The 25,069-nt window shown below is 37.6% G+C and overlaps 1 protein-coding gene across 6 annotated transcripts; it reads left to right on the top strand.

The window, feature by feature from the left end:
- The first annotated feature begins 1,391 nt into the window (after positions 1–1,391).
- st3gal3a (ST3 beta-galactoside alpha-2,3-sialyltransferase 3a) lies at positions 1,392–23,549 on the top strand. 6 transcript variants are annotated; one of them, XM_079460958.1, is made up of 12 exons: positions 1,428–1,633; positions 2,776–2,924; positions 4,559–4,606; positions 6,311–6,353; positions 8,964–9,056; positions 11,885–11,979; positions 13,895–13,958; positions 14,099–14,194; positions 14,460–14,646; positions 20,378–20,524; positions 21,037–21,183; positions 22,276–23,549. In XM_079460958.1, the coding sequence occupies exons 2-12, from the start codon at positions 2,807–2,809 to the stop codon at positions 22,363–22,365; spliced, it is 1,128 nt and encodes a 375-aa protein (XP_079317084.1). In that variant the 5' UTR covers positions 1,428–1,633; positions 2,776–2,806; the 3' UTR covers positions 22,366–23,549. The 6 variants fall into 6 exon arrangements, with proteins under 6 accessions (XP_079317085.1, XP_079317084.1, XP_079317087.1 ...); XM_079460959.1 differs by lacking the exon at positions 4,559–4,606 and having other exon boundaries at positions 1,392–1,633; XM_079460961.1 differs by lacking the exons at positions 1,428–1,633; positions 4,559–4,606 and adding an exon at positions 7,328–7,373 and having other exon boundaries at positions 2,783–2,924.
- Positions 23,550–25,069: the final 1,520 nt, after the last annotated feature.

Here is a 25,069-nt window from a genome sequence, read left to right as displayed (position 1 = left end):
AGTCCGGTGAGTTTAAATGCTCTTGCTTGTAAGATGCCTGACTGGGAAATGTTTGATATATTTAACAAACTGGCCTTGAAAGTTATGAGGATATGAGAACCGAGCACTGTGGCTATAGAAGACAAAAAACTGTCCATGCTCGCCCCTGCTCCAGCTATGTGTAACGGAGGCCAGCTAGAGTCACTCCCCGACCAACAGAGATGCTCTAGCGACAGACGCAATAGGGACTGCGGTCGTTAGGCTCGTGGTTAGAGCGCCCGTGTCTCATTCTGACCGATGGCAGATCGAAGCCCGCGCAGAGAGGGGCGAGTGGGACCTTTTAAATGTGCACCCAATCACATTGGGAAATCCTAAAGGGTATTTGAATTATTAGAGTTGGCAGCAAGAGCACATTTATTTGATCAGCTTATTCAGATAGACGTTCACCATTCACCTGCAATCTTATGAAACTCCTCTTTGATGGTTCTCACAGGAAACTTAACACACATGTATAAAAAGAGCTTGAGAGCGATGCACACTTTTCTTACTGCTCTGCATACAGTTGCCTTGCTAACGTGTTCTGCATCCCCCGTGTTATATAGAAAGCTTCCATTAGTAAAGAAACATAAAGCCATACAGAGAATCTGCTCAGATGTAAGAGCGCAGCCACGACGAGTGAGGTTTGTGATGTAAGGATGAAGCAGAGTGTGGATATATTTAATGGACTGTAAAGAAAAACTGTGCCGCTGTAAAGAAAAACTGTGCCGCTTGGATGCCCCGTTTGGATGTGATAAAACATCCAAACGGGGCTTCACCATATATTCTCTCCCAACGTAAATTTAACTCTCTCTGAATGAATGCAGCTTCCTCGTCTACGGGTTCCTGAATAAACGGACATTTAATGTCTGTGTTACGAAGGAAAACGAATGAAAAAACAAATGGCGAAGGCAATTTCAACACCGTTCGCGCTTCTAAAAGGGGCGGAGATTGTAACAAACCTCGGGTTAGTGGAATAAAACCTGCTCCAGACCAGGTTAGGTTCACAGAGTAGGTTACTATGGTTACTCACTCTAAGTATAATATACCTTGATTTCTGAAACGGGCTTGACTTACCCCGCGGTCACGGGTTTGATATACCTCGCGTTCTGAAACTGAAAACCCAGAGTATCCCGTTTTCTGGGGTTAACTTACACTGAGTTTGCACTTAACCTGCTTTCTGAAACGGGTCCCTGGACAAATAGGTTTATGTGATTAATCTGTTTATAGATACACCGGTAGATGTTGACCTTGTGGGAAATTATTTGGGTCCCATGGGGCAAAACAGCTTTTAAATCACGCAGAATTATAGATATTGAAAAATAAAAAATGCAGAAAGATTAGTGTGAATATAAGGTGTGTGTTTGTGCGCGCGCGCGCGTTGATAAACAGTTGGCCAATAGCTGTTCAGGCCCTCAAAAGGGAATCTCCTCCCCAAACAGCGTAAACGCATGAACTGAGGTTTTCATTACACCCTTCACAACACTGGAAACAGCTGTTCGCACGCCGAAGAAAACATGGCGTTTCTTCTTCTTCTTCTGGAGACCTGTAGAGACAGATAGCAGCTTGCCGTGGACATGTTTTTATTTTCGCTGTGTGTCGCGGACGCGTCTCTGAGGTAGGCAACGAAATCTGCCCGGACTCGCGCTCGCGCACGGGCAAGCGTTCTCTTTCTGATATTTCAACGGCCGTAGTTTATTTCTTGTGTGATGTTTTGGTTGAATATCGCGTGTAAGAGTGTGATAGTGTTGTCGGGTACGAGGATAGAGGGTTGGTAGTTTGCAGGACGTTAGCAGGGGCGCTAACCGGATGAATGTGTGTGACCGTTACAGCAGCGACGTGGGGGTCAGTTTGCATACAAAACGAGCACAAAATAGTTAACGTGACATAACGTTTACTGTGATAACAGAAATGTAAAATCGTATGGTAATGTAAGGCTTTGTGGTGTGTGGCTGTGCCTTTTTGTTTACACACGCCATGATAACTACAACAACAAATAATAATTATAATAATTGTAAAATAGTGTGACTTGCAAGACCGTGGTGTGTACGAAAACTTCACAATATTACTCAGTGATGTCATTACTTTAAAGTGTGTGAAGGTTAGAAGTGGTTGTAATTAATTTCAGAAGGTTGAAAGTCGACTTATTATTATTATTATTTGTTTTCTTGTGACATAACCAAAGAAAGCACAAAGCTTCCAAATAGCCACAGTGCTACATACTTATGATGAATCGTACTTAAAAGGAATACCTAATATACATTTTTACGCTTGTATTTTTGAAACGAATATAATCTCCAGGCCGTTTCCAAATATTTACTTATTTAAAAAGCAGCTACAATTCAACATGCAATAGTTTACTGTAGAAACTACACTGTACGTCTTTTGTCACCTAAACAAAGAAGAAGGTAATATCTCGCTTAACCAGTTTGAAATTCGATGACATAATATTCCTTAACCAAACTGAAGGTTTTGGCTGTGAAAATGATATGCTTGGTTGTACCGATGGTTTAGGCTGAAACCACATCGGTCATGGTTTTTTCCTGCTTGCTTCATTTTGACAACAAGCATGTAACCACCTGTTTAAAGGAGTGTTCTCTGAGTCCACATGAACAGAACTCTTTTGTCTCTGTTACCCCGTGTTGAACTCATCGCTCGTGTCACTCGTATCATTTCACAATATCATGGCTCAAAAATATATGAATATTTTCCTTTGCTGAATAAGTGTAGACTACAGACAGTTTGTTTGTTTTCTTTAAGGTGATTCATTGCAGATGACGTCTTTTGTGAGATGATCAGAATGAAGTCCAAACGGAACTTTATCATTTTCCTGTGTCCCACGCTGGTACTGTTCTTTCTCTACTATTCTTCTGGAAGACTACACCTTAGAACTTCAATTCAAAAATCTCGTGAGTAAACACGGAGCATTTCCTACAGGGTGACGTGATTGGGAGGAGTAGGACTGAAACACCGGAGTGTAAAAAGTATTGTGACCTAAATGGTATATTTATACAACAAAGACATTGGTTGCTTTTCTTATCGATACTTAAGTCAACATGAAAGCCACACAATGTAAAACTACATCCTTAACTTGTATTGGAAAAAACCCAAACGCACAGAAAACGGTCGATGAAGTTTCTCATGTACTCTTAGTCTGAGGTAATGTAAAGCGGTTCATCTTGATGTGATGGAACTGAAACAGAGTGCTCATTCAAGGTACTACGTAAAAAAAATCAAAAAATTTTCTTTATTTCTCTACGTATGAAATTGTCCCTAAAAACTTTTTACTATTCGTTCTATATTCAGGAATTACCCCAAAATGTCATGCCTAAAATAAAGATCCCTGTTTACCAGATTTCCCTTTGACATCATAGGTGTGACATCATCATGTTAAAAACCAAAGAAACCAGAATAAAATATTGCTGTTTTACTGTGGCCAGAGGAGGGAGCCAAGACCCCATCACTGGCCTTCACCTTGTATATTCATTCAACACAGTGCTTGCGAATTTAATTCAATTTAATCCCAAATTATGTATTCCTAAAGTATGTTTGAAGGGTAAAAATACGAGTACTTTCTTTTGTTCTTCTTAATAATTTTGTCAAGTGATGTAGTTTTCTTCAGTTTCGAGGTCACCAGTAGTCTATTGATAATATTAGAAATACAGAATATTCTGTATGTTATACATCAGGAAAAGGTTACCTATACCAGCACAATTAGTGAACATGCCTTTTTTGCGTATTGCTATTTACTGGATTGATATTTCTTATTTTGGAGTATGGAATTTACCATTCTAATCCAACATGGCAAATCTCTTCTCTGTTGTCATACACTGGTTTTCATATTGCAGATATTAAAAGCTTTTTGATCATGATTTCAGTAAACCCACACGCAAGTTTGTGGGTTCAATCCCAGGGGATTGCAGATACCTATGTATAAATGGATAAAAGCGTCTGTCGAATTCCTAAATGTAAATGGATCAAATCTGCTCTGAAATAACCAACAATTGTTGAGTTGCTGCGTTGTGGCTTTTGGCTCAGACAGAACACAAATACTTTAGTTTATCTTTCACTAGGCAGGATTACTCTAAATGAGTTATAAAACAGTAAAAGTAATAAACAATGTACAAATAAAGCAATAAAGTACAAATCCGATTCCCCAGAATGAAGCACTTGCATTGCGTGTGTCTGTGTAGTTATGTTTTTCTTTGTTCCTCATTCAGGTACGTACGGGGTGTTTAAATTCCCTCTACTTATTTCCAAACTCCCCCTGGCAAATCTTTCCAGATCAAAGCGCCACATCACTGTAAATCACATTTTTGAGGGCAATAGCTCATAGTCAAAGCTGATGTCTCAGAGAACATGTTTTAATTATGGTGCGTACCGATCAATGAAACTTCGCGTGTGTGCGAATCTGTAGTGTGTTAAGATATAACCAGACTGCTACATTCACACTTTCACGTGTGCTGTTGTTGAATAATGTTTACAGCGACACTACGAGCATCTCACTTGTTCTTAGACCGCTGCTTACAATCATGTGTTTCAGAACCTGATTTGGATTCTTTACTTTCCACGGGACGTGTTTTAGCTTCAGGTAGCGGTTCACCTTATATGCTTTACTACATTAATGTAGGGAGATCAATTTTATTAATTTGAATTGCTTGTTTACATTTCCATGAAAATATGATAGTTATATTATTTTCATTGCAAAACAGCTTAAATGCTTACTAAGTAAGGTCACTAAATTAACTGGACAAAACAAATGGATTGCAAATAATGAATGGGAAAATGTACACTATACTGCTCATTTAATCTCCCCGCATTATGAAGTTTATCCCACCTGCTGCAGATTCATTTACAAAGATGCGTTGTGCTTCTGTCGACTTTCGGATGAAGTGAAAACGTGCTTCTGCTTTGACTGTTTTGTTCAGAGGGATGGTGGAAAAACCCTTCTAACCACCATTAAGTGCCTATGCTAACATTAATCTGTTGAAAATGTGTGAATTCTGACACACATCTTCACGTGTAGCTTTTTTCAGATTTAGACAACACAAAATGAAATGTTGAATTATATTTGATATCAAGTCTATCCTCTAAGCGTTTGCTAATTTTTAAAAACAGAGGAGTAAAGTGTTTGTTTACAGTAAATAAACATAACAAATAACTGCCCTCATTCCACTATTTACATTACATCTGTAATAATGAGCATGTCATACTATCAGTGGTAATTGTCAGCCACCAATGTTAGTGATAGATCTTCAGTTCTTAAACCCGAAATATGCCTTCAGTTGAACAGAAATAGCAGGTAGGTTGCTGACAGAAGCACAACGATCTTTGCAAAAATGTATTTCCTCAAAATTAAAACCGCTTGCATCTTATGCAACGTCTCTGCAACGTCGCTCTCCACATCAGTGCTGCACCCAGACACCAAATGTTCATCCTGTGCATCTACATTATACACCACTGAAACGACTTTGCTTTACAGCTGACATCAACCAAGGCCTCTTATTTCACCTCTTATGACATGTGTCATTTGTAACATTCACAGCTGCTGATGAAATTGTGTCATTCTTGTATTGTTTGGGTTATAAACCTTTTTCTGTTCAGTAAACTATACAGATTTCTACCTGAATAACCCAATATATTTTTTAAATATTTTTTATATAAGTCTTTTAGGCAAATAATTTTGAGTCATGTAAAATCTTCGATCTTTTAGTTCTATATAACTTTGCTAGATTCATTTTGCTCGTATTAGCTATATTTATAATATAATTTATTTAAAATTAAATTGATATTTGATGTCGCTTTATTTCTGTATTTATAGTCTGATAAAAGATGATAAAAAATAAACAGGGTTTTACCTTTTTTATCATAATAACCATTGGCTGTAAATGATCTCTTATGTCATAAAACAAGTTCACACCACTTGGCTCTTTGAAAAGATCCTTTGGTTTAAGCTATGAATTTCTCCTAAAATAAATAGTATGAAAAAGTTTGTAAAGTATTTTGCTTGCCAGTTATTCAAAGTAATGCCTCACTAACACTCCTGTTCACCTGACAGCATATACAATTGAACAGTGCATTTACTATTTGCGTGTCGCTCATTGTAAAACCCTTTTGTTCATGTTGAAATTTAAAATGCGTCTTGCATTTCCTTTCTTGCAAACAAAAATATTCTCTCCCTTTATAACCTGCTTTTTTAAGCAACATTTGTCTGGTAATTTTTCTGCCAGAATCTTCTTTCTCTTCTTGCAGTGTCATAAAATCTGTTGATGTCTAATATTTCTTCTCTCTTTAGAGTACGACAAGCAAGGATTCCTTACGAAGCTTGACGGAAAACTGTAAGTAACACATGAGTTTAAGATCTGTTCTTATAATCTGTAAACGGAATCACTCAATATAGATGATAAAACAGTGAATGCATGTCTAAGTCACGCAGTGCTATTATGCTGTATGTTTCATGGAGTTCTTACTTAGAAGACAGCTGCCTATGTGGGCTGTATATACCAAGACGGCTCACTGTATTGGAACAGAGCTTAAATATGTGCATATGTGGGTTAACTTCGGCCTGTAGTGTCCTCCCTTAATTTTTCTCTCTTAAAAGCTTGACCCGTTGTTTATTTGAACTTTACTTTGCTAGAATTATGAATGGAGCCCTAGAGCCTTTCTAAAGAATGATGTCTTGGCACCCAGCAGCTCACCCAGTCATGTCCGATTTCTTGATTGTATCTATATAGGAGGTCCGTTTACCAGAAAAAAACTTGACACGGCCTCTCCTATTTCCATTAACCTTCACCTGTATTAATGACACTGTCAGCGAGTCATCTTTTTATGTGCAGTATTCATGTAAACTTGCCAGCAAGTTTCCATTTGCCGGCTTGTGAATAAGAGGGTTTATTCTGCCGCTTTTTTAACATAAACTCCACCTCACCTCAGCGGTCTCGTAGAGAAACATTTATCGGTGTACATGTTCTGGACAGTGTGAGCACGTCACAGATGGTTTCCTTTCTGGCCAATTTCTCCCCAGGTTTAGATTGCAATCTTGTTTCAGAATTATTATCTTTTCGGGAATTAGTGAAATTTAACATTTACTCTAAATTCACCTCTTTGAATAAACGTGGGTTAACTCTTACATAGAGTTATTATGTATAGCTTTATTTTTATGATTGATTATCCGTGAGGAGTCTGAGGACCGAAATAAAACATACTCTTCACAAAATGATGTTTATGAGATTTTAAGTCATAAATAATACACATATTTAAAATGAAGAAATTATATAAATTTAATGAACTATACCTGTGATCACTCTGTTAGGAAACCTGTGTAAACTTTATTCACTACAAATGACTGCGACACACGGGTAGGGTAACATTTAATTGTAATAAAGTAATATTGATTCAATGTAGTAAATTGTAACATGCAAATAATCCATATTCTGAACCTTGTGAAATTAATCCGCTAATACTTGAGAACTATACCAGAACAGAAACAAAAAATGACATTTCTTGTATTAAATCTATATTTAGTAATCCAATAGTTCTGCTAATGTTTACCTCTATTTTTCATCAGAATAGATGACATGGTTAGTTTTTATGTGACCCTGGACAACAAAATCTATCATAAGGGATAGTGTCATGATCCTCCCTCTCCTTGTCTTGGTTTATGAGTCTTGTGGCAGCATTATGTCAGACCAATGTGTTTTACGTGGAGAAGGGCATGCCATTGCTTGTTTTTGTAATGCCATGCCCATGCTCTCTCTCCGGTGTTGCGTCCTTTAGCCCCGCCCCTTGTTTCTCCGTTCGTTCCCATTAGTGTTTCATCCCACTCACCTGTCCATCCGGTTCCCCATTAGTGTTAAATCTTGTCACCTGCCCGTCACCGTCCCTGGTCTATCATCCCCTTAGTGTTTCATGCTCCTCACCTGGCCCTTGTTAACTTCCCTCGTTAGTGGTCCCTATTTTTAGGCCCAGTTTCCACCTTGTTCTTTGTTGGGTTCATTGTATGTATTCTGTTCCTTGCTTGCCTCACCTTGTGGAATACCTTGTCGCCGTTTACCTTGGTCCTGGTCTGTAATTTTGGACTTATTATTTGATTTTTTGTACCCTGTTTGTTTTGTACCCCCTTTTGTTGTAGGTTTTTAATAAAGTTTATTATTTAACCCTTCATCTGCCTGCGTCTGGGTTCTGCTTCGCAACTCCTGACAGATAATATTTGAAATTGAGATTTTTAACATCTAAAAGCTGAATAAATAGCTTTCAATTTATGTATGGTTTTGTAACTAATTCGAAAGCTGGAATCTGACGGTGCAAAATAATTTAATGTTGAGAAAATTGGTTTTAAAGTTATCCATCAGAGGCACTGTAGCAGGCCATTGGTATGAAGAACTGGGTTTGTTTTAACGTTCTCTATTGGCTTACCGCTGTAATGATGTTGTGGAAAGTAGAGGAACTCGAACGGGGAAATTCTAAGCTTTACATAAATACCAAAATTGAGTCCGTCAATCCAAGGAGAGATAATATTTTTACAAATATACGTGTTCTACTAATGACTTGTTTTGTGGTCCAGGGTCACACATGTGGGATTAAGTAACAATAATAAATATATCAACCATTTAAGAATTAGTTCAAAAATTAATATAACCTATTATTAGGCTTGCATCTATTATTAGAGTTAAATGTCTCTGGTGTATTACTTAACATGAATCTGTTGTCCCTTGCATAAGTTTATCAAAAGTATTAGCTACAAGTTCAGATACTGTATCACCTTTTTGCACATATTGTGTAGTAGGTGTGAATGAATTATCTATCAATATTAATAAAGGTGTATGCATTCACAATTATGACTTGCAGTAAGTGTCCACATGTTTTTAGGTTCTCAACTGGCTGTCTCATATCTTTCGACTGTCTCCTTTTCTTCTAACCCATGTTCTTACTCTGTCAATGCTTTGCAGACCCATCGAGCTCCAGTATAAATATGCTAATCTCAGTAAAGGGGAGTGTAAACCAGGTTACGCACAGGCCAAGATGACCTCAATTTATCCAAAGTAAGCCAATCTCACTACACATCTAATTTGATTCCTCGTCTGATCTTACAAATCTGCAAAACTAACGCATGAGCTAACAATACAGCATTGCATTATCCCTGCCTGTTGATTTACTATAGGTTCATGTTGTTTACATTATGCATGCAAATGCCAACGAAACTCAAACATAAACAAGGGTGTGACGAGACATGTGACTGGTTCAATAGAATGAGATTTTGAGACTTTAAAATAAATCCTCAATGCAATATATAGAGAATTTTTTTATTTTATTGACTTTAATAAACAAAATGCAGGATTATAAAATTATAAAATCACCTTGTACTTTATGAAACAAATAAAAAATTTTAATGAATTATATTATGCAGTTATAAACAATATGTAAATACTGTACGTGAGGATATTACATCGACACGTGATCTCGTCACACCCCTCATATTACTTTGAGTTACTTACTGCTTTTAGTGCGCATGGACCACAACATATTTCAGTTTCAAACGATTTCAGAATGCATGAAATAGCATGTTACCTCCGGTGTAATGTCCTGCTCATCAATGCATTTTGTTAGGTCTTATCTCTGACCAAATAGGTCCTTTATGTCTTTAGTGTGCACAATGCACATTGCATTATACCGTGTTTAAATGGAATAGGACATTAAACACAGATATTAAATATCTTAACAACAAAATGCCTTACATCTTACAGTTTATCCTGTTTCAATACTGCACCATGTTGTCTTTTTCTTAAACCCATTACCCAGTAAAGATGTCTCTGCATGCAATGCTCATGAGAAGAACTCGGAGTGGCATAAAAAGTAGATAGTTATTCTCTCTTTTAAATCATTTATAGTTTGAGAAGATTCCACACTGTGGAAGCTCTTTATTCTCTGCGTATCAAAGAGGCTTCACGTCCACAGAGGTCAGTTCTGGTCTAAGATGCGATGCAGGTTTTTTTTGGAGATCTTTTTTGCTCCTCTGAGCTCCCATTGCGTGAGAGAGCAGGGATTCTGATTTATCCAACTGGCACGCAAGGGTTTCTCAAAGCTGCACGATTCCTCTACAACCTTTGAGATCAATATAAACCACAGTTAAAGAACAATCAGAATCCTTTTGATGATGAATCAACACTAAATTTAGAATAAATTCTCCTTCCTTTTACTTTTTGTATCATTATTCACATTTTTGAATGTCATTAGATCATTAGTCATTGTCATTATCGTAAAACGTATTACTGTAAAACAAGGGCTTGGTCTGATTTTGATGTTGAACCTCGCCGCTCTAAGTGGAGTCAGATGGGAATACTAAATAGACCATGACATCTTCAATGTTTGTTGAGACACTAACCCTATAACATCTAGTTAGCTGTGTAATTAGCATCTGACATGCATTGGTGCACATGGCCAAAGACTCCATTTGCAATCTGGCCTCAAATAAATGCTTCTACCTAGAAAGCAACACAAAGTCAGCTGAATACTAGCAATTGCCAAAGACTACATGAAAAGGTTTATTGTCCGAAAAAACGCATACCATTAGTTTGCGCCATTTGTTTTCATGCATTAATCTCTTTCCATGTTTGTCAAATTCCAATGTAAATAAAGTCCTTATTCTGGCTTTAGTTGACATGTCATCCACTGGGTGGGTCAAATCAAAATTAACTTGTCAGTGTCTGAATTAAGAAAAATGAATAAGTATTACTTAACCTGAGACCGTATTTTACATTGTGTAATTCCATTAGCCAGTTTACCTCTGATCCTGGTAAAATATAACCATTTATGCCTTTGGCAGACACTTTTAACCATATCGACTTACATTGCATTACACTACACATTTGTTTCTAAGTATGTGCAATCCCCTGGGAAAAAATGTTAATGTTAATACTCTATCAGTAACTTTAATTATATACTGTAAAACAGTTGTTGGGATAAAACATAGCTCTGTGACCCTTATTGTTACGAGAAGAATTAATAACTGATCACAGTTTGGGAGAAATGCGTGCAGTGATCCATATAATTCCTGGCTTTTTAGATGTGTTTGGAGCTAGCGAGGAACAAGGGACTGTCTGTCACCTTCACTTATGTGACTAGGATGTGAACAGACCCAGAAGTTGGTGTTCATGGGAACTATATTACAGTGAAGCACCTGTGTCATTAGTAACATTACTCCAGGGGCTTGGCAGCTGCGTACAACATCATCAAAAGTATGACTTACGAATTCAGCCATTGTTAAGTGAGGCAGTGAAGCATGTATAGTGGTATCAGGTCAGGTGTATGTATGTCGGATGATAGATGGAACATTTGGGTGTTTTCTATGAACTCCAGCACACATGGTTTTTGGTCACATTTAGGGAGGATTTAATTAGAAGTGTAACTGATAAAATGTGTTAGGCTTTGGTGTGAATTACATACTGCAGAGCAATTAACCTACAATAAACCAGCTTTGTTTATATATATGGCGTGTTGTGAAAGTATTATTCATTTTAGTAGAATTATATGTTAAAAAAATTAATGTTATTCAAAAAATATTTAGAAATGATATTAGATGTTTGTTTTGTGTCGTAGGCCTACCCCCTTCATTTGTCTTTTAGTTTGAGATTAGATCTGCTTCTTAAACACACCGGTGTGAGAGATTTCTTAAACACACCAGCAGCTAGGGCATTACGGGTAATGCAGAGCACATAATCCTCTGTAATATTCCATCCATCATCAATATATATCCCATTAAGGGGACTGCGAGTCATTCCTGTGATCTTTATTAACATATTGTGTTCCTTTACATTTTTGCTGGTCATAATTTGAGTTTTAACCTCTTTTTCTCTTTTATTTGTTATGTTAGGTTTTCGAAACCAGCCCCCATGTTCCTTGATCCAAATTTTAAGCGGCTGTCAAAGATCAGCATTTATCCACCTCCCTTCGGGGTAAAAACACAAGGTATTTCTTTCTTTAACTTTGGTTGAGTGTGTACTTTACACTTTCTTACCTTTTCTTTGTCTTAAAACCTTTCTTTGTGCAATATCAACTTTTGATATTGAGTTTTTCATTTATTAAATAACAAACCCACCAGTCCACCAGCTAGACCAAAACTAGACCAGCTGCAGTCAGTATGAACCGTTCATCCTGCAAAAAAATTCAAGCCTTTTTTCCATCTATCCATTTAGTGGACGCATTTATTTAAAGTGACCTGAGGATAAATATCAGTCAGATGGTTTATAGATGTAATGCCTAACTAGTCACCAGAGGCTCGTGCAGGTAATGTGGAAGCCATTTTCTCGTGACATCTATTTAATCACTTCGAGTCTACGTCCAACATTTGCTGATGATTGTAGATGTTCACACAAAATTCTCAAGTCTTTTCTCTTTTCCACTTACCTTCATAGGTTTCTGCCCTTGAGGTTTTTTGTCTAATTATCTTCCAGCCTGATTAAACACTTAAATGCACATTTAAGTGACAGATTTTCCTTTGACACCATGTAGATACTTTTTCACATTGGTCAGTGAGCAGATGGTGTGGGACGTTCAGAACAGAGCTGTCAACCTCTCGGCATCAGAGCCGTTGAGCTTTTTCAAGCAGCGGAAATGTAAATGTGTAAGAATTCCACGTCTGTGTGGGAATTACGCTTGTCTGTGTTTACACAAATGTGATGTTGAGATGAAACGCAACTTAAATTGAATTAGCTGTTGCTAGTGGCATTTTTAGATTGAGCGTCGTTGTAGTAATTTATATAAACCCCTGACTCTGAGTGTTGTTGGAAAGAGTTGCGAGTTATTAGTTTTAGTTAAGTGTTTAGACTAGGATTTCTGCCTAGACCTGAGCCATTTCTCAGAGACTCAAAAATCTCTTGACCTAGGCCAGTGAGCAACCTTTCAATACGCCATAACAGCAAAATCATTTTTGTATAAATTTATCTTTGACTCTTACATCGTGTCCTAACCAAACAAAAGTTTTCACGTTCAGTATGGACAAACAAATTTCTTATCGCAGGAATCGCATCACATCGCGTTTGGTAAGGATGTAGTCTTTTCCACCATCGTGCCGAACTGTTCTAAGCACAATCTGAAACGGTTGCAGTTATGTTTCCACGTGAGCCTGGTTGACACGACATGATTACAAACAGAATTTTTGTAAAAACTGTTTGTTTTAACATTCAAAAAATTTCTGTTATGAGCCCTGTGGTGGAAAATGTAACCATTTATGTACCGGCTGGCATGGATCGGCACGGAGTGGAACGATTAAGCAACGAGAACGATTCGACGTAATGGTAGAAAAGCGCTTATTGTCTGATTATTTGAGAGAACGAGACATGCTGCTCCAACATATGCTTCTGTGGTACAGACAGATGTTATTAAAGTGTTACAGATTAATCTTGGTATACGCATTAAGTTCAGATTCTGTTTCCCAGTAGACAGCCTTGAGGTTTTACTTAAAATAGCACGGTGGATATTGCAGTGGACGAAGGGTACTTGAATGTGTTGGAGGCTATGATGCAAGTCTAAAGCATCACTCATATCACAGTCGTTTCTAGATTAGAAATACTTCTCATACCGGTTCCAATTCACATACGGTCCGTCCGAAACCGTAAGGATGATTTGTATTAGGCTGGGATTAGAATCTAGTGCTAGTGTACTTCTACTGAATATGCAGTTTTAAAAAACGATAAAATGATGACGGCATTGTTTCATGTTAATCGCTTTGAAGACTAGTATGTTGTGTTCTTGTCTTGTAGCCATATCAATATGCATTTGTGTGGAGTCCAGTTTTCATGAAGAAAATATATATTTTCATATGTCTGAGTATCATTGCACATTCTTAGGATGACAAACTCCAATTTTTTTTCTCTGTCCACAGAAAAGACTATCGATATAATTTTGGCAAAAACAAACAGCTATTCTCTCGGTCCAGAACTGGACAGGTACATTTATGATTGTATGTTAAATATTGCACATCAAAATTGAAATATACAATGTACAGAACTCTATAATATTTTGTTTGTATGGCTTTTTTGTTCTGTTTGTAAAAAATGTTTTCAACTTTCTCTGTTATCTCTTACAGTATTAGTTGTTTGAAGTGTATTATTATTGGTAACGGTGGAATTCTGTTCAATAAGTCCCTGGGCACCAAAATCGATGAATATGATGTTGTTATACGGTATGTTCTTAAAATGTTAGATTGTGGTTTGTTTAATGATTGAATATATTTCCCTCTCTGCCATTAAAAAAACACTAAATTTTTTACTTAATCATTTAATTGTATACTGAAAAGTGTGTTTTGTAGTGAAATTAACCCCTTGCTAGGCGGTTGAGATAAAGTTGAAAAATGAGTAGTATTTGTGACTTCAGCTAAAAAAGAAAGAGGAAGAATCATGCAGGAAATCACATCTGTGACTGGTCCATTGTTTGTCCAATGAATTTAGACTAAATGAGGGTCCAGTCAGCGGGTTCGAGAAAGATGTGGGCTCTAAGACCACCATGCGCATCACCTACCCTGAGGGAGCCATCCAGAAACCTGAGCGTTACGAGAAGGACTCGCTTTTCGTCTTCTCTGCCTTCAAACCGGTGGACTTCAAATGGCTGCGCCAAATGGTGTTTAATGAGAAGCTGGTAAGACAGATTTCACCATAATGTTTATTTGTCATGATATCAGACAGGACAGGATTATTAGAACAAACAGGCAATACAGCCACCAGCAGGGGGCAGTATGGTGTGTGAATACTGATAATGACAAAAACATAGATGTCAGAATTTGGAATTCCTTTAAATTGGTCATGTAGTCCTTTTATTATAATAGTAGTGTTTAATATAGAATGTATAGTAACAGAGATATTTGAAAATGTAAACATATAATTAAAAACACAGTTTCATCACTGGCAAGAGGTCATGTGGTGAGGATAGAAGGAAGTTGGTTTTGTGTTTCCTGTGTCTTTGATATGCAGCTGTGTGTGAGGCTGACTCTTTTGTCAAGTCAACTTTATGTATATAGTGCTTTTTACAAATTTCATTGTTACAAAGCAGCTGTACAAGAAAACATATTGACTATAATCAAAACATATAAGGTTACACAAGTCAAAACACAGTGTGACGAGCAGTGAAGCGTTTCCTCAGGTGACTGTCAGAAACTCAATAATGTGCTCAATTGTGATCTGGACTGGAGAATGGCTTCTTTTCTCCAGTGTTTGGTTTTGGTCAAGAAGCTCCTTTGGTGAGTTATCTTTTCTTTCTTAAAAATCTTTATACTTTATTTGGCACTGAGGCATCGTTACGAAGATTGCTAAGATTTGCACCCCAGTAACACATATTTGAGCATTTTCTGTTAAAAAAAGTTGAGAGTGTGGCATACCCAAAGATTTCCATCCCTACAGATCTCACATATTAGGGAATTCTGCTCAAATGATTTTCTTCATCATTGGCAATACTAAAAAAGTTGATAGTCTTCTTGATTCATTTAACCAAACAAAGATCTTCTGTAGAGACCGTTTTGCTTGTGAGAGATCAGGTTCTTTTGTCTCACCGTCTCCTGATAAGGTTCTGTGGCTCAGATTTATCGCTGGCAGGGTTTTTAGAAAGACTTTGCAAAGACTCCTTCTATTCCTTCAAACACCTGCTTTTATTCCTGAGATAACATATCTTTCCACCTTTATGTCCTGCTCCATTGGAATTCCCATCACTAGCCTGAAAGAGCCATTATGACTAAGTGGGGTTTGTAGGTCCAGAAAATAGAAAAAGAAATGTATCTCCCGAATCTTCCATGGGATCCATCCGACGTTTGTCTTTGAGTGTTTTATATGGAGATTAGGGTGAAGATAAATTTGACACTCTTTACAGCACGCTGTGGATCTATTACATTTGCAAGTGGTTTACTAAACAAACTGATCAATAAATTAAACATTTGACACAGAATTTACGCACAATTTTGCTTGATGATAAACAGACTTGAACTAACAAAACTGTTTCTCCTGGAACTAGTTTTCTAGATAATTGTTTTTACTTTGAACGTCTCTTTCACTTTGAAAGCATTTCCGTCACTGACCCATCCATGTGAAACATCAATTCACGTCCTACCGCATGCTACAATCACTGGTGTAATTTACACATAAAATGAAGCGGAACGTGTCAATGCCGTGAACGTTTTGACGACTTTCTACTAAACACTCTTCAATTCAAAACATTCAATAAGAAATGTTGATGAGGATAATTGAGAGGTTAAAGGAAAAGTAGATGTTTTTCTTTGTGCTTGTGTTTGTTGGCCATAATCTTACTGTGGGATATGCAAAAGGCCCAAAAAGACTTGCATTACTTTCATCTCCGTTAATTCAGAATTAAACGGCAACTGTGTCTACTTAAAGCAAAAGAACGGCCAAGATATCTTGTCGTAAATGATGCGGAAAAACAGCTAAATCATCAGTTGGTTTGTGGTCCTAATATGGTGTGAATAGACTACTGTCACCATATGTGAGATGTTAGCCCAGTCAAAGAGCTTTTGGTGGTGTCAGCTGTTGTGGCCGTCCCTTTACTTTTGTCTCCTCGTGGGCTCCTTGAAATCAGATTCAAACACGCAGTACAGAAAGGTAAATATGAGCAGTTGGGTAAAGGGTCAATAAACAGTTGTTCCACTGTTGGTGTTATCACTTGTTTCTAACTGCTCGGAAGATTCAAAAATATATTCGTTTTTTAGGAAGAGAAGAGACAAAGGGAGGGAGAGGGGGGATTTGAGATCGGGCGGTGGGCTGATGTGCTTGAGTGGGCAGAAGAGGTACTGCAGAAGGGTTCTGGTGTCAGGGTTTTTGGACCGACATATGAATAGCCCTTTGACGCTAGCATATTTTGCTAAGTTGACTCCTCGATATTGTAATGAGCATAAAAATATGAAGAATGTATAAATACTGTTATATTTATTCCAGCATTATGAATGTGACATTTTCAGTTAAAACTTGAAATATAAATTAAAAGAAATATCTTGAATCATCTGTTTATATTTATCTTAACCTTACTAAAGTGTCTAGGCATCAGAAATCTAACGTCTATCGAACTTTTCTTGTTAAAAGAGGAAAAAATGTACGCGTAAATGTAAGCATGTTATCGAGAGACATACTGTCAATTTAAATGAACAAACCAGAAGCAATAATACCTAACAAATGGAGAAGGGGTGCCTCTTCTTATTACATGAAAAAGTTACTTGATTTTATAAATGCGCCTATTTGTGAGGTACACGGACCGTTATGGATGTGACAGTTCTGGAAAACTACAATAAAAAGTGCTTTAAATGTTTAGGAGAAATATTTAAACCCCAAATATTGAAATCTGACTTATCTGTACGGTAAAAACTTTTCATCTTAAGGTTGACATCCGCATGGAATTGCCCAGTAGTTTATTTATTATAATGGTTTATTATTATAAGCTGTTGCGAACAGGGTTAAGGTAAAAATATTTTAGGTACTTGCTTAATAACTAATTTGGTACAAATTGCAGCTGTAATGTATTATAATCATTTCGGCCACTTTAGGGTGCAGTCTAGGCAGGCAGCGTACTTGAGATTAGCACAGAGCCCATTTCTGTGAATCATTAGATGCTTTGTATGACATATTTCTCTAACACATGCAAACACAATGATGTTTATGAGCATCAAGAGCGCTTGAAGTAGGGTGATTCAGACATGATGAGAAAGAGGGGTGGAGGTCAAGGTCGGGGTCAACATCCCGAACTACTCACCAGACCGCTGTTGAAGACTGCAGCGGTTCATGAATGCCGCAGTGTGTGTCCAACCGATGGATTCTGAGATAAAGCGTGCGACTGGCACCTCCAGAGTGTCAGAGAGACTGAGAGCAGCCATTGTTGCATATTAGTTGTAGTCACTTCCTCCGCCAGTCTCAAGAGAAGGGAAACCCAGGGTGCACTCTACGCCTACGGGCCAGAATCATCAAAGAAATACTGTATGTGTCAGGAACTGTTTTAACCAAAGAAAGGGTTGGTTGGATGGAGCTGTGAAAATAAGGGGTCCGAGGATTACCCATCAGGGAAAGAATGCAAGCGTGTATGACCGAACATCTGTGTGTGTTTGCTAGTGAGACAGTGTTTTGGACAGAATTCAGTTTTAAAGTTGGCTGAATGTATATGTTCTTATATTAACAGTTATAATAATGACTTGCATCAATAATTTAATATTGAACCGATGATCAAGTTCGAATCTTTAGGCGTGACACTGTACCCTGCAGTGAGATGAGTTTTGCTCTCGTTGCTACGGCAGTGTTAAGTGACCGTGCTGTAATACAGCACAATGAGCCATTTAAACAGCACTGTCAGCCGCCTCAAACCGCCAGAGTTCAGAGTTCGCAATCATTAGTCTATTTACAGCCGCTCTGTGACGGGTATCAGGGAAACTCTGCGCACAAAGACCTGTCGCAGCGTTGGGGCGGATCTGCCCTGGAGTGATTGATACAGGGTCTTCCTTCTCCCTGTGGTTTTGTTTGCGCTTCTTGTTTTTCATGGGGCTTTTAAATGGCCCCTCTTCTCTCCATTGCACAGGGTATTATGTTCACCTCTCTCTCTGCCTGAACCACGTCACATTTTCCACCTGTGTGTTTATGACTCTGACCCTCTGCGAGCAAACAGCCGCTGCCGAACAACACGGATTCACTTTCTGCTGATTCACCTCTGCTTAAGTGCTTAATGTTCTGATAAACATTCAGACATTTATCTGGGCCTGGTGATGAAAGGATCTGTGCTTTAAACACTGAATTTGATTCTGTGGTTTTATGTCCTAGTATTGTTTAGTAATGTCGCATTGGACGAAATATACATTTGACTGATATTCATATTTTCTTATTGCACCAATAATGCAACGTTCCATTAACTGTCCTACAGACAATTATTTTTAGTTAGCATCACTAACATCACTATCAATATTTTGATATTACACCTTTTTCATTATTTGTTGTTTGGATATCATATCATATTTAGGCTTTTGGTATTTTAATATTTGACATTGACAGGTTAATTTAATAGTGCTGTGAAGATTTCAGCCCAATAGTTTTTTTGCTGTTGATGCAGCCATTGTTCTTTTTGTACGTATTCGCTATTTATTTCATAAACCTTTTTATTTTTTACTAGAGATGCATCTGATTTATCGGCCAATAATCGTTATCGGTCGATAAGAGATCTTTCACACTGTTGGCTATCGGCCATTAGTTTATAAACAGCCGATAATCAGAGCAAAGATCCATCAAAAGATGACAGGAAAATGCAAAGAATTTGCGTTCAGTGTATATAAAATGTTCAATTTGATGTTCAATATTAATAGTCAAAAAAGTTAAGAAATATGAATTAATTGAACCTTTAGAATTAAGTTGATGCGAGTTACTATATCCACCAAACGATCGGTATCAGGAGATATCACATTGAATAATCGGCTATCGGGATCGGTGGAGAAATGTAGTATTGTTACATCTCTTTTTTACCTGTGTTCTGCTTCCATGTATTTACCGTAAAGCTGCCTTGATTCAATGAAACATTGTAGAAATCAAGTTTGTTTAAAATAAATTGAATAGATGTCAATAATTTTCTGTGGACTTCATGTGCCATCCTCATGTGAGAACTTTTGGACTTCATGTGTGAACGTAACTGATCATCCCAGCTCCAGCCCAAGCAAACTCCACCAGTCCAGTTTTGCCGTTTATTAAAACACCTTTTTGCAACCAGAATACCACAATTAAAGTTCTGTGTTGAACAACTTTGTTATTGGTTCTGTGACCTCTGTGAAGCCCGTCCCGCTCACAGAAAGAAAACAGGCTTTGGGCAGGCGCTGCAAATATGTGCCATGTTTATCTGCGGTGGCTTTTTGGAATGGAGTGGCGTTTGATGAAATCCCACCGGACTTGTTACTCCAGACTTCTCTGTCACCTTTATAAATGTCAGCTGCAGTTTTAACTTGTAACAGTCACGTCGCCCCAGGTGTATCCGTCAGGGTGATATTGTGTGCAGGTGAAGTGGACGTGCCATGATAATATGAAGAGTCTTGTGTTTGGGCATGCTGCTGGCTGTGTGCCAAATGAGTGCATTGCTTGTTTCACCCTCTTTATTCTGAATATCAAAGTGCGTGGCTTATTTACTCAGCTGAATGCGTTATTGAGCGCCTGTGATGTTTTTGTTCCATATGCGTCTTTTTTGTAGTTGTAATGACTTATTTACAGAGCAGGAGTCAGGGTGGGAGAGTTTGTAAAGGAGAGCAATTTCTGCTGTCTGTCAGCAGTCACGCAGGTTTCATTTGTTTCATCTATTATTCAGTGTGTGACTTCTTATATACAGTACATTCTGCTGACGTCTATTTTCTGCCTTTCAGCGTAAAATGGAGGGATTCTGGAAGTCTGTGGCACGTGTCGTTCCCAGAGAAGCCGAGGATATGCGCATCCTAAACCCGTATTTCGTCCAAGAGGCAGCTTTCAAATTCATTGGCCTTCCCCACAACAAGGGCCTCATGGGACGAGGGGTGAGAAGCAGCCAAACGCGAATATCACACCAACACTTTGATTCAGACAGAAACCAATTGAGGGAATCACTTGGGTCATAGCTTAGGAGTGTTTGACCTCTGCTGCTATGGAAACAGAAGTTAAAGGGGGTGTGGATTCCAGCTGTGATGCGTTTCCTGTGTTATCATCAGTGTGCTGGTAGAGTGTCTGGGGCAGAATTAGCCAGAGGAGTGACGCTCTTTGATGATAAAACTTTCACCATCATACTCGTCTGTCCATCCACACTAGATCAGACAGTGACTGCATGAGATAAACACATCTCTCTCTGTATGTCAGATAAAGTCAGTCACACTCTGTGTGTTATCTGTATTGAAGTGTTTGAGCAGGACTGGAGTCTGAACGAAAGAGTTCACCTTCATCTTTAATCACAGTTGGATCGTATGGTATCGATGCTAGAGTACAGTAGTAAATGTAAGCACACAAATCCTTTTTTGTTTTGCGTACAAATGATTTACTGATGATTTATTTTTAGAATATTCCTACGTTGGGGACCGTTGCGATCACTATGGCCCTTCATAACTGTGATGAGGTGGCGGTTGCTGGATTTGGGTACGACATGAAAACACCCAAAGCTCCTCTACACTATTATGAGAAGCTCATGATGTCAGCAATAAAAGAGGTAACCAGATCGTTTTTTAATCTTATTCCTCTCCCCAATGAAACACAATAATATATAATTTAATAAGAATTATTATGTTGACATATTGAGATTTTGCTTAAATCTACATACAAATATATTTATATATATTGCTATTTAAAAACTTTTCACAGGAAAATCATTAACAGTTAAATTTTATTTACAATATTTCAAATGCAATTTATGAGATTTGTTGTATTTTCAATGCAAGATAAAGTCAGTGAAAGGCATAAAATGTATCATAGCGATAACAAAGTTAAGAATTCATTAGTGTTTGGTTCAATGTATATATAAACTATAAAAACATCTTAGTTGATAATTGAATATACTTCATTTTTGACAAAACATCCTATGTTTCGGTCGTGTCAAACACATTTTTAGCAGTGTTGGTAATGTTTTAGTTGTGACCACTGTATTTAATATGCACATTGGAATCAGACTATCAGACACTGTATGTTAATACAAATAACTTACTTTGTTGTATACGCCGCAAGCATACACACATCTAACATTAAACTAATAGAGCTAATAGCTCAGATACTATATCACTTCTAAAACATACTAAAATACTAATGGACTAAAACAAACACTGTTTCGGTATTGACATGAAAATGCGGAACACATTTATTTACATAGTTTAATATATATATTTTTTTTTTTAAACAAATATTTTTTTGAACTTCACTTTTTTTAAAACATAGAAAATATATTTTAAAAACAACAATGTAAAAAATTCCCAAATTATTGAAATATCATTTACAAAGGTTGAAATTTAGGGGTTTGGCACGGCCATCTCCCAATTGAAAGTACTCATTAAAAATTATGATTTTATATATATTAAAGCTTATTGATATTTTTAATATTCTGTTCTAAAATGTATGTGATTTAACCTCATGTGCGGCTTTGAATGATGTTTTACGCAGAAGACGTGATTCTGTCGTTGTGCATGTTTGCTGCTTTATTGCTCTGAAAATCATAATTAAATTTGCACGAGCAGACGTCAGGACTGACAGCACTTTTGCACAGGTTTGTTTCTGACCTGATCTCTTTTTCTACTCTCTTTCTCACACAAAGTCATGGACACACAACATATCCAAAGAAAAGGAATTTCTTTGGAAGCTGGTAAAGGGCGGAGTCATTCTGGACCTAACAAATGGAATCTGACATCCTCACTCGGCAGAGATTTTTGAGCCAATCACGTGATAACGTTAGAAGAAAGCGACCTCGCTGTATATGCTTACGGTATCCATGGGAACCTCATCTCAGACTCTGTAGTGCTTTTTTTAAGACGCAGGAGAGAACGTGTCCGTCCTCACAGAGAGCAGCGACGAAACGTCCAGGGTGAACTTCTGACCTGCTGCTTTCCCCTGTTTTTTACTCAACAGCAGAGACATGAACTATGTTTGTATTTGTACTCAGTATTTATTAGACAGGATTTTAATCCGTCATTAAGAAGCTTTATTTTTGAAGCTACGTGAACTTCGATGCTTTAATACTTCTGTCTTCGATCTCAGGCTATGCACAACAGCACCGATCAAATGAATGTCCCCCATAACTTTCTGCTGCTCTTTCTGAACAAATCTGTGCCATTAACTGGATCAACAAAAACGTTTTCCTGCAACTTCGCACATGTATATCCCTGTCTGTGTGTTACCTGAGACCAGGTCTATAAAAGTATTATGATGACGATATGTACAGTCTTTAGTCTGAACTTTTTCTTATTTGAATCGTAGATTGATGCGTTTTAGCAAATAAATGTATTGATATGCTTTAATGGAGGAATGGGTGCCATGTAAAGTACGGCTGTCACAATACCAAAGTTAGTTAATATCATTAGCATCATTTCACGAGGTTAAAACTTGTGTAAGTTTTAAAATATTCATTCAGGTAAACACCATCTTCTCAAACAAACAGTCTGATGTTTATGTGTTGCGGAAGAAAACACTCTCTGGATGAGTCACCGCCGTGCGGAGGGGGTTTTCTGAATCCTCGTGCCGAAAGGTTAATGGGAAGTTTAAGGAATTTTTCAAGGGTTTGCTTCAAAGGTTTGAGTGATGCAGCTTTCCTGGAAATCCTTCCTTTTAGATTCCAAAACCAGCACCGCTGCTGTCTGTCTCTTGACAACCATCCAGAGGACCTCATTTATACAATCCACCATTTTTGTAAATGTCAGATTCATCTATGAACATATGAGTGTAATCATTTGTAAGAGATTTTGTAACATCTTCAGATGGATCAACATCTATTTAAAGGTTGTTTTAAGCTGTTTTGCTGGGTTCACACCAAACGCGAACAATAACATCCGCATGGAATCAACATTCCATTAATAAAATATAAAAATCCATCATAAATCAATTTTGTGAATATATCTTGGAAAACGTAAAATGCTAAAAAAAAATTATATAAATTATTCTATTCAAAAAAAAATTAAATGTCATTTCCACCACAGTGAGTAATCTGATGGGAATCATGTTCTTCTGTGATGTGTGTCAGACAATCTGCCATATGACCAAACAGGTCCAAATCAGCCCGTAGTGGAGGAAACACCCATATACATGAGGACGTGTTCACTTTGCCTGAATTATGTGGGAGTGAAGCCTCCTCTACTTCGTAAAAGCGGGTAAGCAATATAATGTTATAAATTCCATCCTGAAATGATTTGCTGTGCTAAGTATGAATCATGGACTGTTGTAAGATGTTGCTGTTGTCAGATGTATTTGTAATGAGTGATTCATAGCATAATATATGATGACATTTTTGTCTGAAGTTCAAAACAAGTTCCATCAATAGTGTTAGTGATACTCGCCCCCGAGTGTGTAAAAGCAAACAAATGTTGTGTTTACAATAATCCACTTAATCCACAATGAAAGTAAATGAACAAAGACATTCTGGGACGTTTTAAAGTAGGAAAATGGACACTCCTTTTTATAGTAAAGTGATGTATAAATGAGTCAAAAAATGTTTTCATAATGTGTATTATCCAATGATTAATAATCAATTCCCTGTTATGAATTATACTAACCAGCTGTTAAGTGTGAACTCTTTAATGTCAATCTTTGCATAAGCATTAAATTCGGTGTCCAGGGTCGCAGCTCTCAAACACAGCGCTGCTTGTTGGCCTCGCTATCAACCCCGTCTCTCTGTTTCCTCTGCGGTGCTGCACCGAACGCTAAAACATTTAATGAGCTCGGAGTGCAGTAAATAGCAAACAGATTTAGAAGGTAGTGTGAGATCACAGACAGTTGAGCTATGGACACAACAGGCAGGTGTCTCCTATTTAAAGATAATCCTTGACCTGGTCATACGCCACGCTTGAGTTAGAACCAGTGTGTGCAGTGAGAGGACAAGCGGCTTTTAGATCTCAACAAGTGAATAGACGAGTGGAATTTGCTCTGACAGGTGTTTTTCTCCATGTAGGTGGGCCTTCGTGACACAGTTGGGATGGAGGTCGTATCCTGCCAGTTTCACACTCGCTGAGTGTGTTGAGCGGAGTTTGGTTACATGAGGTTTTTTTACACGTAAAGTTTGACTAAAGACCAGTCCGTGGTGTGTTTTTGACCATCTAATGCCTGTGATGGATCACTTTTCATCGACCTCATTCCTTTCCCTTCCCACCTCTTTTTAAATCCAATAGAAAACACACAACAGCTTACACTCGTCAAAATAGTTTTGTACACGGTTTCGCTAAAAAGTTTCCATTAGAACCATGGCTTTCTTGTATTTTCATAGGCTGTGGAAACTTTTAGCACAGCAAAATAAGATGACAAAATGTGCCTAAATAAAAAGCAAGCAAGAAATGTAATAGAAAATACATAAATATGGAAAGGAAGAAAAGTTGAGATATTAAGAAATGGGTGGGGGGCATATG

Source organism: Barbatula barbatula (genome assembly GCF_947034865.1).
Source record: "Barbatula barbatula genome assembly, chromosome: 7".
Lineage (NCBI taxonomy): Eukaryota > Metazoa > Chordata > Actinopteri > Cypriniformes > Nemacheilidae > Barbatula > Barbatula barbatula.
This window is presented reverse-complemented; position numbering and strand designations above follow the sequence as displayed.